The 23,396-nt window shown below is 41.3% G+C and overlaps 1 protein-coding gene across 8 annotated transcripts in view; it reads right to left on the bottom strand.

The window, feature by feature from the left end:
* Positions 1-23,396, bottom strand: part of clcn5b (chloride channel, voltage-sensitive 5b) — a 116,483-nt gene that overhangs the window by 71,101 nt on the left and 21,986 nt on the right. For 6 of the 8 annotated variants that reach the window (XM_038775583.1, XM_038775582.1, XM_038775586.1 and 3 more), the window contains exon 2: positions 3,557-3,720. In XM_038775583.1, coding sequence (XP_038631511.1) covers positions 3,557-3,704 — 148 coding nt within the window. In that variant the 5' untranslated portion in view covers positions 3,705-3,720. Of the gene's footprint in view, positions 1-104; positions 239-3,556; positions 3,721-23,396 lie in introns of those variants that run through there. The other 2 variants (XM_038775588.1, XM_038775587.1) reach the window with 2 other exon arrangements.

Raw genomic sequence — 23,396 nt, 5'->3', positions numbered from 1 at the left:
AGGTGGGTTCAAAAAGATTGCTTTGACGCATTTGAATCCCAGTATAATACCAGCAGCTCTAGTATTGATTTTATAATCACCACAAGGTTATTTTTTATTCTTACCCTTTCTACTTACTGTTTACCTCCACATATGCTTTACTCTTCGGCAATATGGTTTAACAGTTTCAGGAAAAGAGCAGCAGACTTCATTATCATAAGCAAGTATTCCAACTGAATCTCCCCAGTTGTAAATGTTAGCTGCCGAAAAGCAGCTTTCATTTGATTGACTGGAATCACTTGCACAGCTCTGTTTCCGCTGCCTATGAAGTCATCGTCAAAGAAGCCATGTGATCTAAACCTTGAATTAATATTGGAACAAAGGCCCTTTTTTTTCTCCGTCCTTCTCCATTCAGATTTTGAACACCAGAACGTGAAGGAGAAAACATGACAGTGCAGACTCATAAATCACTGGGGAATATTACAGGAAGCAATACCATTTGGAACTGACTCAGACATTTTAAACATATCTCACGAATAATTTTATGAGGCTGCACTCAATACTTAGATTTTATATATCAAATGAATATTTTGCAAATATTATGCTTATATATAAACACCTGATGTAGTTACATTTAAAAACTGAACCTCAACAGTATATAGAAACATTTATTTTTACCATACTTTTAGAAAATATTTTGTTTTTTCAGTTTCATGCGTTTTGCATGTAGTGCCATTCTTTCCCATCCTTCCTTAATTATCAGGGAAGGTACACAATGACTTTCAGCTATTCCTATTCTACAGTAATGGATTCCATGTTACAACTGCTGGACTTTGCTGTTGAAAGGAGTACACAGTTCAACAGTGGTTAAAAATTAAATTCAGTATCACCAAATGAGACAAACCTCTGTTCATATGAAGATAGGAGCAGCAATCTCTGATTCTCACAAGTCATCCTCAACCTGCTCTCCTATGTCTCCTAGTGGTGACTCATAAAAATGCATGTTTGTTTTCACCTTTAGACAAACTAACGCACTCCTGAAGGAGAATGTCTGGTTTACTCCTAGGCCTTTGTTAATGCCACAGCACAATCAGTTTCTCAGTTACTTCATGGTGTACTGAGACTGCTCTGCAGTGAAAGCTTAACTATGGAAAACATCTAGCCATCACTGTAGTTTCAAATGACAGCACAGTTCAGGTGACAATTTTGTTGAGTGGCATTTAACGGAGGCGATGGGGTTTTGTCTGCTAGCTGGAGAGGCGACTAGAGCCCCAAATTGCCTCTTAAGGAAAGGCCTGCCATATTAAGTGCCGGCACTTAGCTAGACATCCCTGGCATCAAAGACACCGGGATGGAAGTCCCGTCTGCTGAGTCCCTGGCAATCAGAGGCTGGCAGCTCGAGCTAATAGTACTGACACCAGCTTCTGCTAGTACGACACCCACCCTAGGCTGAGGAATATCACTAGATCCCAGACCACTGGTTAATGATGTTTGGGGGGGAAGGAAGGCACACACATGCAACATACTTGATGCTAACCAAAATTAATACCATTCACTTAATTGTGCAGCTGGTCTGTTGTATTTACCAACACCATCATGCCAGTGTGCACCTAATTTTTAGGCTCTTGCCATGAGGAATTCATCCCCAGTATTCAACTTTAGAGTCAGACGATGGTTAAGTGGAGAAAAGGATCATCTTCTCCAGATGCGGATGATGAAATCACTGCTCAATGCCACTTCTACACTGAGTGAAGATACTATTCGCCTATTATTATACTGTTATAATTATAATAACCTTTATTGTCACAAGTAGGCTTACATTAATACTGCAATGAGGTTACTGTGAAAATCCCTGGTCACCACAATCCGGCACCTGTTCAGGTACACAGAGGGAGAATTCAGAATGTCCAGATTACCTAACAGCACGTCTTTCGGGCGATTTTGGAGGAAACCGGAGCACCTGGGGGAAACTGTCACAGACACAGGGAGAATGTGCAGACTCTGCACAGACAGTGAACCAAGGCGGGAATCGAACCTGGGACCCTGGCTCTGTGAAGCAACAGTGCTAACCACTGTACTACCGTGCCACCCGTGTACCACAGCCCCAGAGAGCAGACCATCACTCGATTGAAGCAGAGGTTCCGCCCTTTGGTCAGATCCAGAGACATTATTCAATACAGCTCAATGTATGTCCAGAATCATGTTAGTGTTCCTTACCATTACCATGCAGTAGGTCAGCACCTGGAGACCCAAAACACAATGATGAATAAGAATCTGAAGTCAATAAGGATAGTGAGGATGTGCTGGATTCAAAATCTGCTAGCAGCCAGAATCCTTTCAATTGACATGGTTTCCAGCTAAGCTTTCTTGCTCACCTGCCTCCTATACAATCATAAGCAACTCCTTTCTCATTCCATCTCCTCTGCGGTGAAGATTTGCTCAGAGGTTAGCTTGGCAGCATCTCACAACTAAAGGAGTAATACTCCCAGGACTTAGTATATAGTTCAACACAGACCCAGGTTTCTCCAATATTTATAGTCTTAAATTAACCTTATAACTACATTTCAAAAAGTACATTATAAGCTGTAAAATGTTTTAATAATGTCATGTTTCAAAAATGTTATAAAAATTCACATTTTTTTCTATTCGAAAATAAACAGGACCAATTTCATGTGATAAATCTGCGATTATCACTGGTGACATCATCGGTTGGAACAAGTGTCACTCTTTTACCGAAACATCACTTTATTGATTGGCAAAGTTTACACAAATTTAAATATTGATAAAAATATAATCAATAAAGTGCCCTGAACAAAATACCAGTCGAACAATTTTTAATTGCACTGAAAGCATTTTGCTTCATGAATTCTTGGAATCACCTCCCATTCTTATTCTTCGAAGAATTATCAATAAATCTTGATAGGAATTTGCAGTTTTATTCAGCTGTAAAAACTTGTATAATACATTGATCTATGCTGCACTAGCTCGATAAATATTTCAAGTTTTAAAAATAGCTCTAAATCTTCTTTTAAGTCTTAGTTGAAGTTCTTCCACCCTACACTCGTTTCTGCTCATCAGTGACAATAACAAATTACAGCTTTATATTTGAAAAATATCTATCATCTGGGAGCAATCAGGAGTGAAATCCCTGCCTAATGTTCCCTTCCTAACCTAAGAGTGCACTAGACAAATGCAGCATTCCGACCACTGCCTCAGTTAAATTGGAGAAATTAACAATTATGCGGATTTTCAAAAAAACACTGCAATTATTCACAAAAGCGATTACAAGATGTATTTCCTTAATGTAAAATTTTGTAAAGTATTTAAGGATTGATAAATTACTATTACATGGTTTATAGAAAATTAATCTGCAATTAATTACTAGGAATCTTTTCATCCATTGCATGCAACTTAAAATGAAACCAGACTGGACTGCAAGCAATGATTATTCAAAATACGACAATCTTATGACAAATTACTTCACAACTATTCAAAGTTATGATCTTAAAATAAGAGAAAATGTAACATTCCTGCACACACATTTGCTGAAATCTCTGCACATTTTCTTGCTCCGTACCTTCTTGTGGCTCCCTATCTAAAGGAGGAACATCATCCGCCAAAGAAAAGTCCAGAGGTGCGCCTGCAATCTCCACCATATCTTCATCACTTGTGTTGCTCTGGTAGCTATTAAAACTACCTCTTCGGTAAAACTGATCTTTAGCCATTTCTACCTGCTAAAGTCTGAAAAAACAAGAACAAAATATCAGGAAACACTTCTAATTCATGCAGTAGAAAACTATTGAACAAATTTTGGTTTGCAAAAATATGTGGCAGAGAGTTTTAATGTGTATAACCCACTTACATACCAGACTATCTACAGGGTGTTTTGTGGTAAAGACTGTGCTCAATATCGACATGCATTTACCCAACATTTTTAATAAACAAAGCGTCCTAGACACCTCTTGGAAAAATAACAAGCACGACAGATGGGAGAAAGTTAGGAGAAATCACTGAAGGTTATATGGAAACAATGGACCAGAATTTTCTAATTAATGTCCACACTTTATTAATGTATAAATTTTCCAGCAACTTGTAAGGAAGATACTCTGAAAATTGTAAAAAGTTGTTGGATGGCATATGCCCCTCCGATATTAAACTTGTGGAAAAGCCAACTCACCCGTTGAATTTCATGAAGTTACTGCATTTGTTTGCTAACTTCCAACTAAACGTGCCACAAACAAGAACGCTGGTAACTAACAGCATTAATACCTTTTTAATGAGGAGATTTCAGTATCTGTCTCGCAACCTTTCTGACTCAAAAAGGAAACAATTTAAACTGTGAAATCTCATTCTTACAGGTTTCTTAGAGATTTTAAGATATAAACATTTTTCTTCAATTTCCTTTGCCTCTTTTTTATAGCTTGCTCTAAATCCAATCCTTCATTCCCTTTCCGTGTTTCTCTGTGCTTTATCTGATTAATTAACTCACTTCATTTCACCTGTCTTCTCTGTCATTTCTCAGTTTCATTTCAATTCTTAAATTTCATGTTAAAGATGATAGATTCTGGACCCACTTTCACTCAGGTCCCGGATGTCTCATTGCCTTTGCTGAACTGTTATCAGATCACATAACTGGGATCGGTAACATGTTGGTAATTTTACTGGACTAATAATCTAGAGGCTCAGACTAATGCTCAGAGTCATGGGGCAGAACATTCCCAAAAATAGCAATGTGTCAGGTTCAGTCAGAAAACCAGCGGGTTAGAAAAACAGGCAGGTTTCCAAATTAGATCTTCTCACACATTGCCCTTTTTTGAAAGAGGGGGGGGGGTGAAGAGATGGTGTTTTGCAACAGCATTGAGGTCCGGGGCCCAAACACAGTAGCAGGTCAGGCTCCTCAGAGATCGTGCACCCTTTAAGTGACAGCCCCCCTTACTCGCACCGCCCCCCCCCCCACTCTTCCTACCCCCCAGGGACATTGTGACTCCCCGCAGATAAGGGGAATGCCCCCAATTCTTGATCACTGAAGGGTGGGTCGGATCATCCCGCCCCATCAAGCAGGCATCAGGGTGACCAAACCAGACTCCCACAGCCCCCAATCCTCGCCGCCATCAGGCACTTTCCCGTGGCACTGACAACCTAGCACTGTCAGTGTGCCAACCATCCAGGGGGTATAATTACCTCCGAATCCTCTGGCGTGGTCATCACATCTGGTCTCCATTTGTGGTGAACAGTAGTGCTTCGTGCCAGTGCTACATCACGTTCACGGGTGGGAACATAGCACATACGAGCATACCAGGAAGCGCATACTCGGAAGATTCGGTGTCACGCTGACTTTGCATATTTAAATCCATTTAAATTCATGGTAATCATGATTATCAGGCACAAATACCATTTCAGGGCACTCCTGGTATTTTTCTGACATAGTGAGATTTGCACCAGGCGCAATGCAACCGGGCGCATTTTGGTCAGAAAATCACCCCCATGTGATGAAATCCCATATGCCAGCCAGGAGAATTTAAATTTAATGACTTTAATTCAAGTAGCTCCAGTCACACAGCAATGCGGTTAACTCTTCACTGCTCTCTGGAATACGCAATAAATTAGGCTTATTACTAGTGTAATAGCCAGTGTGAAATGCTAGGAAACAATGACTACTTTACTCAGTCAGACGTCAGTTTGAATTGGGCCTGTATAACGGTCTTGAGATCAGATACCACAGAGAATGGAGGAAGGAAGATGGAGACATTTGAACTAAAAATTGCTTGGGGTCTAGAAATGGGCAGCCATTCCATTACTTCATTTTCCCCATTTTGTCTGAATTTCAAATGCTTTATTTATTATGTCATTTTATTTGGTTCAAGAGGAAATGACTACCCGGAACTTGGCACAAAAGAAAACGTATTGCATTTTGAACAAGCTGGACACTGTCGAATGTGGGAAGATGGGATGCACTGGCAGTGGAAGATCAGCAAAGAGAGCTTTAAGCAATCAAATTAAATTTGGAGTTGACTACGCATTGATACCTTACTACCACTTCATTGGTGGTAAGGTGCAGAAAGAGATGATCAGAAGGTGGAGGTATGTGGTCTTGGTAATGAAACAGACATTTGTTGTGAAGATTAACCATCGGAATGTGGAATTCTCTTCAGTTACAACAATGGGAAGGCCTTAGCAAGAGATTATGGTGGGTTCTGAAAACAATGGCTGCGATCTACAACCCCTTAGGAGCGGGCTCAAATCCCATAACAGCTGCTAAATCTCGCAAGTGGACAGATCACACCATTTGCACGGTGAGATCTCAGTTTGGGAACTACACCCCCACCCTACCAATGACATGAACCTGATTTCTATAAATTTTAATGACACCGTGATGCTCCCCATGACGGCATTGTTCCCCTGGTGATACAACATCATGCTCAGTGAGTAATTACTGCTTTTCAAAAACAAAAACCAGTTACGATGACTAGGCTAGGAGCACACAGCGAGGTATAGTCCCTGGGTGGTGTGGGACATGACTAGGCAGAGCCCTTAAATTGTCCCTTAGTACCTAAAAGGTTAGGTGGGATTATGGGATAGGGTGGGGCACGGGCCTAGATATGGTGTTCTTTCAGAGGATCGGTGCAGACGTGATGGGCGAAATGACCTCTTTCTGCACTGTTGGGATTCTATGAGTGCCGGGTGACAGTGCCACGGTGATAAAAGTCTCTGTTGCAGATGGACATCTTGCGAGAGAGGGGGGGAGGGGGTGAGACACACCCCACCTGGCAGGACCCAATCACTGTCTGCTGCCAGGCAGAATATAGATCTTGGCTGATCGAACCCAACCCCTCAATCTCTCGGTTGCCAAAAAGTCGGAGTTTTTCTGTTCAAAATCTAAATTTTCATAACACAGCGTACTATTTTCACATTTTTCAGTGCTTCACTTCTCACTTAAAGCTATGTCTCCATTAAAGATCCATGGACCAAAAATGATGACAAAGTAAAAGAAATAAGAAATAAGGAAATGAAGAGGAAGAGCCCTTACACTAGACTTCAGCTTATGTTCCAAATTAATTAGATTTGGTTGGAAGATGGGGAGGCACAGCGGCACAGTGGTTAGCACTGTTGCCTAGACGCTGAGGACCCGGGTTCGCTCCCAGCCCTGGGTCAGTGTGTGGAGTTTGCACATTCTCCCTGTGTTTGCGTGGGTTTCACACCCACAAACCAAAGATGAACAGCCTAGGTGGATTGGCATGCTAAATTTCCCCTTAAATTGGAAAAAAATAATTCGGCCCTCTAAAAATTTTTTTTAAGGTTTGGTTGGAAGATGGGAGAAGTGAAAGAAAAACTACATCAATTATATGTTGCAAGAATCGGTTTCCTTCCAAAATGTGGAAATTAGATGAGACAGTTCTCGGGTTGCGATTTGTTGAAACACAGGTCTCTCTGATCAATCAGTCACGCCTTTTCATTGATTAAAGGGAGAACTGCTTTTGGTTCTGGGATTGGTGATATAGACATTACACTTATATCTACAATCATACTTCCATTACCGCACAATGCTTCCATGAAGCACCACATTAAGCTGTACAGACCAAGAAAATGCTAGGTTCAATCCATGCTCGTACTATACTTGCTGATCTTAGCCAAGATAGCAATTGGACACTATAATTAACCTAAATTTTCTTAAATTGGATTGAGAGGGGGACCTCTGCTATCGTGTTTGAGGGAATATAAACGATCAAGTTGTGGTAATCAGCTGTACTTATCCACACCCTGGGAGTGCCTTCCTTCACATTTAAAAGATGACTGCATTAGTGAGGATTAGAGGCAGGGGAGAAGATTTGTAGGAATAAAGTAAAATGTGTTCTTTTTAATCTCTCAAAAGAACTGGCAAACATTCTGATTTCATTTTGCTTTAAATTACACTTCATAAAGTATTTGATTAATTTAAAATTAGGAATAGAACATCTAATTTAAGTTGAAATTTGTTTCAGGTAATTTCTGTAATTTTAGTCAATGCTGTAATTACAAGCCACATGGTTACATTAAATCTCTGTAGACTGCAAACCTGCAGGACAGCCTTTCAGATATATTGATGGCAGAAATTCCTTCTGTTGCCCTTCCTAAAATGCTTGATAGCATGGAATATTCAATGCGCAGCTTTTTCTATTAACAGCTTGTTGCATCTCCTTATGTGATACTTGCATCCCTCACCCGGCTTCAATTTGGGATAAAACCAAACCAGGTCTATGTAACTCCAGGCAAATGTTAAAAATTCAGGAGCAGCTGAGGTCTCTAATGCATAGTTCACTTTCCTCATGCACCAAGTCTAAGAGAGGAAATCTATTCCATAGAGGCAAATCTTTAACAGTATGTATTTTCTGGCAGAACATCAAGCTCCTAAAACAGAGTGCACACAGTGATAAACAAATCAAGCTGAGGAAAGGAAGGTTGTTTCCTGTAAAGAAAGTCTCAAAGCTCAAGCACTTCAATGTATCCGGTAAATGAAAGTCACTGCATTTCATTGCCTGGACATACTACAGTATTCTGGTTGTGTTTCAAGAACACAGAACACTATTGCTTATCAATCCTCTGGAGAGACCGCTTCTCACCCTCTTCCCCCATCCTAGTCTATGAACCTGCCACAGAGCCATGCAAAATGGATACAACAAGAAAAATACCCGAAGTTGGCTCACTGACACCAGGGCACCAGAATACAAATGAAAGAACAAAATAAAAGCAGCTTTACATACAGGGGCCAGTCCACATCGTACTTCTCACTTACAAGAGTAAAAGCTGGAAAACTTTTAAGGTCCCTTAAGGACTCAACACACAGTCATTTTCATAATATATTTGACACAAACCCTTTCACTACATACCACGAAGTGCAGAACATTTGAAAAGATGCAGAATCATTCAAGCATGAGCACAAAGCAGTCTTAAGAGATTTGTCAACATTTGGTGAGCTCATTCAACAAGTAGCTAAGCCAAGCAGACCAAAAGGTCCCAGGTTTGATTATCTGTCCATGTTGCGCTAGTCAGGGTGGCAGTAGCCTAAGCCAGAATTTCTACTCTGATCACGATCCAGTGAAAAAATCTCTTTCAGGGATCCCTAGGATGAAAAACAAAGCTGTCTTTTACTGTGATAAATCCTGTTTCCAAACAATCTGCTGGTACTGATGTCTATTACTTCTTTTACAATGTGGCTACTTTGGTGATGCACTGGAGGGAATAATTTCCCAAGCTCCAACACCTTTAGGAAAGAGAATAAAGGGACAAAGTAGGCAGGAAACAGATCAAGGGTCACATAATCAACAGACATTTTCCAAGTTTGCATATTCACAATTTATATATTTCTAAACTGTTTAAACGTTGATGGTTGAGGTACCAGAAAACTGGCTACAAGATATATTTACATATCCAAATCAATCTTGTTTCTTTATTTGTATCGTTACAACTTCTCTTGCTTTGCACCTTCATCTCTTTCATCAATTAATTTCTCCTGTTATCCACCCAAGCACAGGCCTTCACCAGAGATGCTATTTGGCCTGCCAAGTATTACCAGAATTTTCTGTTAGCTTATTATAAATCTTGCTTTCTTTAGAGCCCATAAATAGAGAGGTGTCATCTCATATATTCTTCCATTCATAATTTGGCAGTGGACCTTTCAATAAAATTAACTAGCTCAATCCCGATTTACAGTAAATATTGCATGTTGCGTCAAATGAGTTACAATGGGCAAGACAAGCTGTTGAGCTTCCCTACCTGGCCAAAGTCATTGGCCAGGATTCTCCACTCCCCGCCGCTATGTTCAGGTATCCCGATTGGGCAGAGAATCCCACGTTGGCCCGAAAATGGGACCGGCGTGGTCCCCAATCTTTGGTCCTGCCCTGCTGCCATGACAGGATTCCCAGCTTATGTTGGTGGGGAAAAGCAAACAGCTCCTTTGCTTTCATTGGAATGCGATTAACGGGCTGGGAGCCCAAATCCCCATTCCCCATTATGCTCCACTCCGCCCAGAAGGGAGTCACACATGTGGGCTTTGGTGCATGTATTTACAAATGGGGTCCTGGTGCATGATCTTTCAAGGGGAAGAAAGGAGGTAAATACCTTTTTCATAGTTTTCAGGCTTTTGGGGGATGTATGCCTGGAGCTCTGGGACAAGTGGGAACCGACATGGTAGCAAGGGTGCGGACTCGGGGTGTCAGACCTGGGATTGGGGTGCAGAGGCTAAACCTCCCATTTTTGCTGTAAAAGACCAGCAACTCACCCGTTAGGTGTTACTTAAAGGCTCCTGGCTGTTTAAACTGTTGACTGCTGCCAGTATCCTGGAAAAGCTCGGAGGTCTCCTGATCATTTAGCTACCCATCTACTCCACCCAACTGGAAACCCTTGTGCATCTAATCAAGGGGGTGGGCATGTACATTCTCAATCGCTGGACCACAAGGTGTTGGGACTACTCCTTGCATGCAAAGCTCCACAGAGGAGGAAACAGGGAATTGATAGAGCTAACCCCAGCAAAGGCACATATCCCGCAGTGACCGTCCCCGCTCTGTAGGACATGCCATGTGCCAGAGCGGCATGCCGACACAGTATAAATGAATCCAATCCTTCTTGCGGAAAGGTACAATAGGCCCACAATAGAGAAGCAGATCGGATTGGTGACAGTAAAGTGTTTAATCATAGAATCTCTACAGTGTAGGGGGCCCTTTGGCCTATCAAGCCTGCACCGATCCTCAGAAAGAGCATCTTACCCAAGCCCACTCCCCTGCCCTAGCCCCGTAACCCCACCTAACATGCATATCCCTGGACACCGAGGGGCAATTCAGAATGGGCAATCCACCTAACCTTCCCATGTTTGGACTGTGGGAGGAAACTGGAGCACCCACAGATACAAGGAGAACGTGTTTAGTTAATGGTGCATTTATTCTGGTTCTTACAGTAAAAGTACTAAAACATGAAATCTAGTCTTGTAATCCTTTCAGTTCTCAGTGGAATTTCAAATTTGTACTTAAAATTTAACTGTTTCTGCAGAGATCATAACAATATTTGCTTCAGATGGTGTCAGTGAGAAGGGCCCCAGGCTCATCTCTAAAAGACAAAAGATTGTAAAGTAGCAATCACCATTCACACCAGTTCCTGAACTTAACAGTAATCATTAATATATTGCCGCATTTTATTCACTTTACGTCTTGACTGTGCCTGTATCTGAAAAAAAGAGCTGCAATTATTTTGCTTAAGCACGCATTTTTCCCTTAATTTGCTTTTTGCTCAAGTAATTACAATGTAGTTGGTTCAAAATCTGCAGGAGAGAATTTTGCAGACACGCTAATTAAGTCTGACATGATCACATATCTAAATAAAGAGATATTGTTAGAAGTTGCTAGCACAAATTGCAAAAGGGGCAATCGTGCTCCACTAACCTGGAACTCTTTGTGAGGTTAAGACATAGTAGATGTGGAAATGTAAATGTAATGCACAAGGACTTTAGGAAAGTCTTTATCCAAGGTATCTGATTGGAGATTAATAAAGAATCTGAAGGAATATAGAATTAGTGGGAGGATGACAAACTGAAAGTGATTAGAAGGCGAAAAACAGGACTTCCGGTGGCGGCCATGGAGTGAATGGTCACACATTTGGTGGCTCCCGCTAAAGGCGGATGTTTTCGGTCTTTTCCCCACCCGAAGGACAAAGTATTTGAGGGTGTATAGGTACAAGAGTGCCTGGGTGTAGGATTTTGACGGTGTCAGTTGAGGGATTTTGAAACCATCAATTCAAGGTTACCAAATTCAAGGTTACCAGTTGCACTCGGTACTGTCAGAGAGCTTGGGGGAGAGAGAGAGAAACTGGCTGAGCACAGTGGGGAGGACGGGACATTAATGATTGAGCAGTGATCGTGATGATGTACGTTCAGACTTTCGGAGGTACGAGTCCTTGCAGTAAAAGGACAAATCTTGCCGACTACGCCAGTTGTAGGATTTCGACTGTGTCAGTTGAGGGATTTTGAAACCATCAATTCAAGATTAACCAGCTGCACTTGCGATTACTGGAACTCATTAAACTTGTCAGGTGCAAATAAGAATTGTTTTATTTGTCTTCTATTGATTACAACTTGAAAGTCATTTAAAAAGGTAATTCGTTGACAATTTGAAGCTTTCAAAGAATCACAGGAATTATCTTCTTAGACAAACAGCTCGAAACATAACTTTTAAAAGTCAAAATCTGAAAATGAAATATGAATAGAGAGAGTGAATAGTTCAGATCAAAGTATAGATGCTTCTAACCTACCAAAGACTAACTGAAGTTACCTATCCCATTATCCCAAAAACTATCTGAAAACTAAAACTAACTCCCCCAAAAACTATCCGAAAACTAACCTAAAACTAAACCCAAAAAAACAAAAAACTAAAACCTAAACCTAAAAAACTAGCCTCTCTCTCTTTCTCTCTCTCCCTCTCCCTCTCTTTAAAATGGCAGCAAAGTCTTCTTCTGTTATACTGTTTCATATCTGTCTTAAGTCATCTGATCACACCCCAATATAATCCTAATTGCTTTGGGTTAGACTCAAACACATTTGAAATGAAAAAATGAAAATCGCTTATTGTCACGAGTAGGCTTCAATAAAGTTACTGTGAAAAGCCCCTAGTCGCCACATTCTGGCGCCTGTCCGGGGAGGGGAGGCTGGTACGGGAATCGAACCGTGCTGCTGGCCTGCTTGGTCTGCTTTAAAAGCCAGCGATTTAGCCGAGTGAGCTAAACCAGCCCCTGATGGCAAGCCGTCCATCTTCAATATGTAACATTACTTCTAATTGTTGCCTATCTGCATACTTGTGTATGTTAAAGAATGCGATATTGTGCTTTATCAAAGCCAGCAAAAACTGGTTTTATGCTGACCTGACTACTGCAACAATGGAGACCTCATGCTAATATTTACACTTAAACAGGTATCTTTTACCTATAGTAGGTGTATTAGAAATACCTGGCTGCTACACTGGGTAAGGTAATACTCTGGTGTGGATGGTGGATGGATCCACGGCAAGGAGTGGTGCAAGGAAGAAAGAGCTGCCAGAGCAGGAGGGTCTTCATGGTACACCCCAGGTAAATATGGCAGCAGACAAGGGGGCTGCGCTACCCACCCAGTGGTCGATGGAGCAGTTGGTGGAGTTCTTGAATGATAAATTTCGGCAGCAGAGGGGAGAGGTCCCGGAAGTCAGAGCCAAGGTGGTGAAACCACAATCTGGGATTGAGCAAGTGGAGCAGAGGCTGGAGTTCCAGGACCTGGCGATCCAGAAAGTGGAGGAGATGGTGGGTGACACACATTGCTCCTGTCTGCCATATTTCCTATTTTTATGATTACAGCAACAATTGCAATATCATGAATCCCAAAAGCTGTGAATGGAGACGGAGTAAAATACAATCTTAATCCTACTGGGCTTTCCCTGGGCTCCAAGATAAAAGATTGCAATAGAGAAATGATGTACATTTGAGCGAGATTGCATAAAGAACAATATATGTACATCATTAGTTTATTGCATTTGACTTAAAATCAGGTTCCTCATGAGAAAGCATTTTAAAGCCTAACAAAACGTTCAGATGCTAAGCCTACTCGAGTCAACCTTCTGCCTTTTGAAACTCTAAGCAACGCATTATCAAATTAGTAGTTGCCAGTTAATATGACTATATTATTTTAATTCTTGGCTTTTCATTGTTTACCCGTGACAGATTTTTGAAATGCCAAAATCTCCATTAAATGAAAGAGCAATTTTTTTTAAAGAAAGGCTAGAAACTGCTGAGCCTAGCCTTTAAAACTACACCCATTTATCAAAAATCATAAGAGGTCGAGACTCTGTTTTCTTCAACTTTATATTCTGAATTTCGCTTAGTCCATTGGTCAAATTTGCAGAGGTGGAAGCCTGCTCTGTGCCTTGTGCCAAAAGGACATTTTGCCCAAAACCCCAGTTGGCAGTATTCTTACCTCTAAGCCTTGTGCTAAAGTTTGAGTCTATAATGCAACATGGTATACCAGTAAAACAGTAAGGAAATACCTAAATAAAATACAAAAATGCTGGAAACAAGTCAGGCAGCAACTATGGAGATAAACATAGTTAACGTTTCAGGTCAAGATAAGCATCCATCATGGGGGTGGGAGGAGGAGGGGGGGGGGGACAGTTTAAAAATAAAGGGCCTCCCTATTTAAGACAGATTATGAGGAATTTCTTCTCGGATGGGCCAAATGATCTACTCTTGTTCCTATTTCTTTTGATCTTAAATCCATTATTTGATTACTAAAATAACCAAAAATATTGAGAAGGGAATACAAAAATGAATAAAATGAAGGATCTATCCTTCCTCTTCTCTCTTAATTTCTTGATAGAATATGATTCCATCGCATCCAGGGAATGGGACCTTATGGAAATTTACTCCCATTACTCCATCAAAACTACAACCAAATCGCTTTCCCATTAAAATCTCATCCCACCAACCCTTTTTCTGCTCACGACAAAGCCACCAAATTCAATGAAAGTCTAAACTTAACTTTTCCTGTTCATTTTCAAAGATGTCAGGCTACCCATCATGCAGATTTTGTATAAGATATAAACCCCTCTCCCATCACCCCCATAATTTTGTATCGTCTGCAAATTTCAACACCAAACTTCATTTATGTTTCTAAACAGTGGTTCCAGTATGGATCGCTGCCAGTATAAAAAAAACTTCCATCAACTTTTACTTTCTATTTTGTAACCATTTTCAATCCATTCTACTATCCTGCCCCAGACTCAGGTTGTATTGTTTTGTCATGGGTCCCACATGTGGAACCTTATTGGAGGCTCTCTTAAATTATATGCATAAAAACAAAAAGGAAGAGAAGTGGGGAGGGTTGAAGTTTATGGGTGAATTCCAGAGCGCAGGGCCCAGGCAGCAGAAAGTACAGCTATCAATGATGTGGGGATGAACAAGAGGCTAGAACTACAGGAACAAAGAATTCTTGGGCAATTGTACAGCTGGAGATGGTTCCAGAAATAGTAAGGATGAAGCTATGAAGAGATTTGAACATGAGAATTTCAAAAATTGAAGCATGGGTGGACTGGGAATTAATGTAGGTCAGTAAGCACAGCATGGGACTTAGTGCAGGTTTTAATGGGCAGCAGGTTTAAATGGCCAGGACAGCCACTGGGTTGCCTTTATTTATTCTCATAGCTCTTCAAAGAATTTCACAAGGATGGTTCAAGATAGGTTCACTATAGAAAGCATCCTATCGGGCTGCATCACAGCCTGGTATGGCAACTGCTCGGCCCAGGACCGCAAGGAACTTCAGAGAGTCGTGAATACCGCCCAGTCCATCACACAAACCTGCCTCCCATCCATCGATTCCATCTACACCTCCCGCTGCCGGTGGAAAGCGGGCAGCATAATCAAGGATCCCTCCCACCCGGCTTACTCACTTTTCCAACTTCTTCCATCGGGCAGGAGATTCAGAAGTCTGAGAACACGCACGAACAGACTCAAAAACAGCTTCTTCCCCACTGTCACCAGACTCCTAAATGACACTCTTATTTACTGACCTCATTAACACTACACCCTGTATGCTTCAACCGATGCCAATGCTTATGTAGTTACATTGCATATCGTGTTGCCCTATTATGTATTCTCATGTATTTTCTTGAATTTTGTTTAATTCCCTTTTCTAATGATCTGTTGAGCTGCTTGCAGAAAAATACTTTTCACTGTACCTCGATACACGTGACAATAAACAAATCCAATCCAATCCAATCCAAGATTATCTTCCTTTTAGGAATTCCTGCTGATTTAAAATGAGTGTCTGTTTCGAGGTGTGCTGTTCTCTGATCTGTCAGGAAAAAGGTCTCGTATCTTTCCTACCATTGGCATGAATGTAACTAATGTACAGTTCCCTGGACTATTTCCCTCTTTCATTTTGAAGATAGGAATTACAATTTTTGCTTCTCCTGTCCTCCGGCACCGTTTATTTCTATACTGAATAGTTTAATGGAGATAATGTCTGCTATCCCTTCACAAGATTGAATAGCAGCAGTTGCAATTCTTTTGGAACTGGGGTCTTGTAGTAATGATCTCAAACGTTATTATGCGATATTATGATCATTGCACCCTTGAAGTTCTTTCACGTTTACTTCCCTTATCTGATCAGGTTCATTTCCCTTTCTCGATCTGGCAGTGCTTCCTTCCTTGTTGGGCTTCTCACATATCGAGTCATAAAGAAATCTTGTCCTGTAAAAACTTCCACCAAGTTTTCATTGGGGAGGTAGCTGAAATAATCCCTCATGGATAATGACTGATTTTTAATTCATTTCGTACATTTTTCTCCCTCCATACCATTACCTGGTGGTCTGTAGCATATATCTTATAGGGTGAAATGTCTTCCAACCTTCCACCTTTAATCCACATGGATTCTGTTTCATCTAATAATTATGTTCTTTCCTACTACTGCCATTGTTATTTCTAATTATCACAGCTAGCCCTTCACCTTTTGTTCCTTTCTTAATATTATTTAAAGTCATTGGCCAGACTTTTCCGGCCATTCACGCCGGTACAATCTTCTGGTCCTGCTGGCAGCATACACCTGCTGCAGATTTCCTGACAGTGAGGGGTGTATTGAATGTGAAACCCTGTTGACAACGGTGGGACCAGAAGATCCTGGGGCTGGCCAATGGCGGGCCACCTCCCGCAGCCGTGAAACATGCGGGAGGATGCGCGGTAAATCCTGCCCAATATATTCTGTATTGTTTAGCACAAGTCTAAATAGCTGGCTTTTAAACCAGACCAAGGTAGGCCAGCAGCACGGTTCAACAGGGAAACGCAGCATTGTACAAGAGCAATGTACAGTTTGGGTGGTCTACCCAGCGAAGTTGTCCGTAAAGGTTGAAGGGCTGGGACTGAACGGAGTCTGGACTTTGTTTTCTTTCATGTTGTGGCTGGGAGAGGATGATTCTGGGACGTTGTGTAAATTGTTGTGGTTTGTTTCCCTTTGTTTGGGGGTCCATTATGTTAGGTGTTTGGATGGATTGGGTGTTGGGGAGGCTTTTATGTTGGTTTTACAGTAGTGAGCATGTGGGAGGAGGGTGTTCTGGCAGAGGCCAATTCGCTAGCGAACGCAAGGTGGCTAGTGAACGGGAGTGAGATGGGGAAGGGGCTGCCGCTGTCGGACAGGTTTCAATGGGCCTGGGAGGTCTGAAATTTTAGAAGTGGATAGGAGATATGTGGAGCATGCCACTCTGGAACTTCTGTTGAGTAAAAAGGAATTGAGTAGAAAGGTTTGACCTTCTGTATGGAGGCAAAATGGTACGGCACTTGAAGTGGGCGAAGTGGTTAGTACCTGAATATGGGGAGAAGGCCAATCGCTTGTTGGCGGGCCAGCTCTGCTGGCGAGCGGTTGCACAAAAGATTGTTCGGATCTGGGATGGGACAGGGAGTTGGTGGTGGTGCTAGAATAGATGAACAAGGCGTTTGAGGAATTTTATATAAAGTTGTAGAGGTCGGAGCCCCTGCGGACTCGAGAGATATGAGGGATTTATTTGGGGGGGGGGGGGTTTGGAGTGTCCTAGAGTAGGAGCGGAAGAGAGTGCAAGGCTGGTTTAGCTCACTCGGCTAAATTGCTGGCTTTTAAAACAGAACAAGCAGGCCAGCAGAACAGTTCGATTTCCGTACCAGCCTCCCCGGACAGGCGCCGGAATGTGGTGACTAGGGGCTTTTCACAGTAACTTCATTGAAGCCTACTCGTGACAATAAGCAATTTTCATTTAATTTTCAAGGCTGGAAGAACCAGTAAGGAGTGAAGAGGTTTTGATGATGATAGGGAAGATGCAAACGCGTAAGGCACCAGGGCCGGTGGAGCTTTATAAAACGTTTTTGGGTAGGCTGGCCGTGCTGTTGGAGGAGATGTTTGAGGATGTGGTGGCTAAGTGGCATTCCCGGAGACGATTGGACAGGCATCCATTTTGCTGTGGTGAAAAAAGGATAAGAACCTGTGGAGTGTGGGTCGCATATGCCAATATCTCTGCAAAATGTAGATGCCTAGATTCTTGCCAAAGTGATGGCACATAGATTGGAAGTGTGTCTCCGGCAGATGATTGGGGAAGATCACATGGGGTTCATAAAGGGTAGGCAGTTAGCTTTCAGCATGCGGCGTTTGTTGAACATGATGCGCTCCCTATCAGAAGGCAGGGAGCTGGAGATGGTGGTGGCGCTAGATTTAGAGTGTGTAGAGTGGAGTTACTGGTTTGGGGTGTTGGAGAGGTTCGGGAGTTAAATTATTATATTGGGGAGGGGTGAGGAGTGGGGTGGTGGCATGGCGGTGCAGTGGTTGGCACTGCTGCCTCACGCCGCCGAGGACCCGGGTTCAATCCTGGCCCCGGGTTCAATCCTGGCCCCGGGTCCCTGTCCATGTGGAGTTTGCACATTCACCCATGTCTGTGTGGGTCTCACCCCCACAACCCAAAGATTTGCCGGGTAGGTGAATTGGCCATGCTAAATTGCCCATTAACTGGAAAGAAAGAATTAGGCACTTAAAAATTTTTTTTAAAGTGGTGATGGAAACAAAGCACTTGTTTTTAGAAGGGCAGTTCGCAAGTTTGGAGGAGTTGACAGAGAAGTTTGGGATTCCGCTGGTTGGAGTGGGTGCCTGTAGGTGTATGCAGGTGCGGGATTTAGCGAAGAAGGTTTTTCTTTTCCAGTGGCACCGCCCTCCTCATTGTTGGAAGGGTGATTTAGGTGATAGGGCTGGGGGTGTCACCGTGGCAATTTATGGGAGGATGTCAGAGGAAGATATGCCACTGCTGGAGGGGGTTAAGGCCAAGTGGGAGGAGGACTAGGAGATGGTGCTGGAGGAGGTGTTATGGAAGGTGAATGCCTCAACCTTGTGTGCGAGACTGGGGTTGATGCAGCTAAAAGTGGTACACAGAGTGCACTTGTTGAGGTTGAGCCGGTTGTTTGAGGAGGTGCAGAACATTTGTGAGCGGTGTGGGTGAGGCCCAGCCAATTATATATGTTCTGGTTCTGCTTGAAGAAATTCTGGAGGTCATTTTTCAGCACCATGTTGGTGGAGCCCAGTCCCCCGAAGGCCATATTTGGGGTGTCGGACTTGCCAGAGCTGCTGAAGGAAGCGGGGGCAGATGTTCTAGCCTTCGCCTCACTGATTGCTCGCCGGCGGATACTGTTGGGGTGTAGATCACCTTCTCCACCTTGTGCTTCTGTGTAGCTGGGGGACTATCAAGTTCATTTTGAGGGGGACAAGTGAAGGGTTCCACAAGAGATGGGGTCTGTTTATATTACATATTAAAGAATTTGGTTACTGAAAGCTTCTCTTGGGGAGGCGTTTGTTTTGAATTACTGGGGCGTTGGAGAATGGAGGTTGGGGTTTTGTGTGATTGTATATTGTTATGTTGTATATTTAAGACGTTAAAATGTTAAGAGAAAGTGACTGCTCAGCAGAAACCCTGGAGCCAAATAGATTTTAAATAGAGTTTCATCTGAAGTGAAAGCTGCTTTGGCAAAATTCTTATGTAGATGATGCAAGATCCTGAATATGCCAACTGCTTTAAAGTATTCAAATGCTGCGAGAACAAAACAGGCCACAATCCTGATTCAGAAAATATGGCTTAATCATCAGAACAACTGATTTTTTGCAATGAGCAATTTATTTGCTCACATCTTCTTAGCAGTTGGCATTCCCCAGGATTTATTACAAAATGTTTTGACAGGTTTTATACCTCAATCAGCATACTGAATTTTAAGTCAGGCTATTAGGCAGAACAAAACAAAAAAGCATCAGTCAGGTGGCTGGGCTACAGCTGAACCAGTGAGTAATTGCTTGGTAACAGCATTAGTCACAAACACATGATTTCTATTCTAACGTGGTTCAACAAAACCCAGTAGAAAGTATTCACAACATGGACAGAAAATTTATTTGAGTTAATTTTGATATTATGCTTGTTTTTATAAAGTTGACAGTTCGAAGATAGGAACAGCAATTGTCTATTTAACCACTCAATTTAATCCCACCATGCAATGAAACCATGATTGATCTGTAACCTAATTCCATGTACCCTCCCCCCACCCACAGGCTAGCATCATATCTCGTTGTGCTTACAGTTAAGAAAGTCTGTCAATCCCAAATTTAAAATTAATAATTGATCAGGAGTCTCAAATATCTACCACCCTTTATGTACAAAACGGTTCCTCAGTTTCACTCTTGAAATGTCCAGTTCTAATTTTTAAATGTATAACCCTAACCCTAGACACCCAACCAGCAGAAATTGTTTCTCTCTACAAACCTTCTTAATATCATAAACCTCAATTAAATTGCTCCTTAACCTTCTGAAATTCAGGGAATACACCCATAGTTTTAGTAATCTCTCATTGTTATAGTACCATGGCTGGTCTAAGTTTTCTAGCAATGAGTTCTGTAGCAGCCTAATCTAAAGACACGCTGTCAAGCATATTATGTTAACTAAAAAAATTCAACTATTGGCAAACAGAAAACAGTCAAAATGAAAGAGTGATAATTACATTAGTAATGACAACAGTCTGGTACAACTGAGTCAACAATTTGAAATTATGGAGTCTAGTGGGTGTGTCTGAACAGCACTTACTGTAATTAATACTTGTTAGAAGAGATAGTATAAAAAGATAATTAACTACTTTAATTTAACTACTTGAAAATAAAGTTCTTCTTTTTGCGAAATACATTTTATAAATAATCCCGGTTTTTCTCAGATATTCCTCAATACCAGGAAAATGTGGATTAATGAAAGAGGACAGAGGCTAATGACATTGCATCATTTCCATTCAAAGTTGCTTTTGTACTGAGACCACAGTGACCTAGTTGACAGCAGTGCACTGTTGAAGGCACAAATTCATAGACTACTGCCAAGCTTCATATTGGAACGAATTCCAAATTCACTAGATTCTTCCCTTTATTTACTTTCACAGTTTACTAATCACAATCTCTGCAGCTGGCTATGTCCACAGAGCTCAACTTGGTGACTTGGGTTGAAGGTGTAAAATCAGAGCAGGGCATTCAAAATTGTCAAAATATTTACAAAGATTGAAAAATCAGCTAAGTAACATGAACGACCTTCAACTTCTAATTTGCAGAAAGTAACAATCATCAACTTATTGACTAAGGGAATTCACCAACTCCGAGGGACAAAGGCTTTGTTTAAAATTTAATTTCTTGACTTTCCCCATCTATAATACCAAGGAGAAAATGTATAATAATTTAACTGCACTGCAGTGTAGAAGTTCAATATATTGTTTTTAAGCTGTATTTTGAAGTAAAACACAGCATACTTTTTAAAATGGTCAATTATATTTTTGCTTCATGTACTTGCCTTACAGCTAAGAGTTAAAGAACAATTAACTTGTGATTATTTAAATGCTTTTCATGACCACAGGACGTTCCAAAGCTTTTATTAATAGCCGATGAAGTACTTCTGAAATTTTGCCGAATCATGGAGGGAATTTCCATTTTTTTTGAGCACTGGCTTCCTCTTTGCACATTTCCTAGTGAGCAACATTGCTGATGTACTGTGCTTTAGAATTTTTAAAAATCAGATTAACACAAAGATAACTATTAACTGATGCATCAAAATTGTACTCACTAGCTTCTTCGTAGGGGACTTAGTTTAAAAATAATTTTCTTGTATTTTCTAGCCATTCAGGGCAACACTATAAACTATTCTGAGATATCTACCATTGCTGTCATGAAATGGCCAACATGGTTTAGAAAATGGGAGAGTAGTGCTATTTTTCTTCTCTATTTCTCAGTGTAGAAGTGCCGAGCATCCAGTTGCTGCTTTCCTCATATCGAGTGGTTAAAACGGTTCAATTTGTGGATGCTCACAGGTGGAAATCACTTCTACCACTCTGTGGCACAACATGTAGTGCTGAAATTCTACGCTGGTAGCATCAAAGTGGTATGGGAGTGACATGACTTGAGAATGCTATGGTCAAATATTAGGATCTTATTTGTATGAAGTTAGATGATAGTCATTATCTGTTAGGAGCCCAGTTCAATTTTTTCTGTCACAATCTTGAACTAATTACATCACAATCTGATCTTTCAGTGAGGTAGTTGTCATCAGACACCAATTGAATAGATTGTTTTAGCTTTTACTACTCTGATACCTGCCGTTCAAAGAGAGGATAAGGGCCTCATTCTTTGCAATTTTATTCTATATATATATGTACATGAATGTATTTGTTGTTTCTTTTTTACAAAAAAACATGTATTAGTGATTACAATCAAAATCCATCTCAGATTCTGATAATTAACAAGCTCAAGCTTTGCTTATTTTGTTACTTTCTTTCTACCCAGTCCAATCTTCCCATCATATGCCTCTAATATTTATTTTGTAACCAGTCTGGCTTCCTTACTTCTATTTCTAGGAGGACATTTACTCAAGGTGGGGGATGATAATGTTGGATTAAGGGTACTTTTCACTGCATACCTTTAGCATCAGCATTCAGCAGTGTGAGATAAAGTGTAACCTGTGTCAATGTGGCTCAGTCACAAACACAGAAGAGAAACACAATGCACACCAGGTAACATTACAGCAGCTTGGTCAAAGATGTTCACCGAACAGCATGTTGTTATTGTATAAGCAGACTATTCAAAGTGGACATGGTCCTCTGTGCATACAAACACTGCAGGAGAGATCATCAGACAGCAGTCAGGTGCAGAAACTGTTCTTCACTTTATCCAAGGGATGCTGAACCAAAATGTAACACCCCAATTGCCCAGACTGAGATATGTTAACTGAACAAAATGGGGAACCAAATATGGTTCACACTTTATCTCACACTGCTGAATGCTGATGCTAAAGGTATGCAGTGAAAAGTATCCTTAATCCAACATTATCATCCCCCACCTCGAGTAAAGGTTCTCCTAGAAATAGAAATAAAGAAGCCAGCACTTCAATAAGCTGGCCTTAAATCACTAGATTATTTTTTTAAAAGCTGGGCCTTGCTTTTTATAAGACAGTGTAATACCATCAAATTATTATAGGCTAATTTTCTGCAGCACCTTTGATTGAAATATTTGAGTGTGCGAGATCCTGGTGGTAGTTTGATGCGGAGAGTAGAATTTCTCATTTCAAAATTAATTCCTCAATTGAAGCTTCAAAGAATTTTAGCCCTAGAATGGAGTACTTGAAGAAGACGCGTTGCCAAATTTGAGAAATGTTTATTTACATTTAATGGAAAAGGGGTGTTTTCAAAAACATGCTGTATGGAAACCGTGTGGATACTTTAATAATATTACCGGGCTCAACTGGGTCCAAGTTCAAAGATTTTCAAAAGAGGGACTTAAAAATTTTCACCATCGATATTGCAAGCTGGGTAGATATGGCGAACAACAGGGGAGACTGCATTGGGAAGTGTAGGTGGCTGACAGGGAA

Source organism: Scyliorhinus canicula, chromosome 17 (genome assembly GCF_902713615.1).
Source record: "Scyliorhinus canicula chromosome 17, sScyCan1.1, whole genome shotgun sequence".
NCBI lineage: Eukaryota > Metazoa > Chordata > Chondrichthyes > Carcharhiniformes > Scyliorhinidae > Scyliorhinus > Scyliorhinus canicula.
Note: the sequence above shows the minus strand (reverse complement) of the source record. Positions and strands in the feature narration are given on the sequence as shown.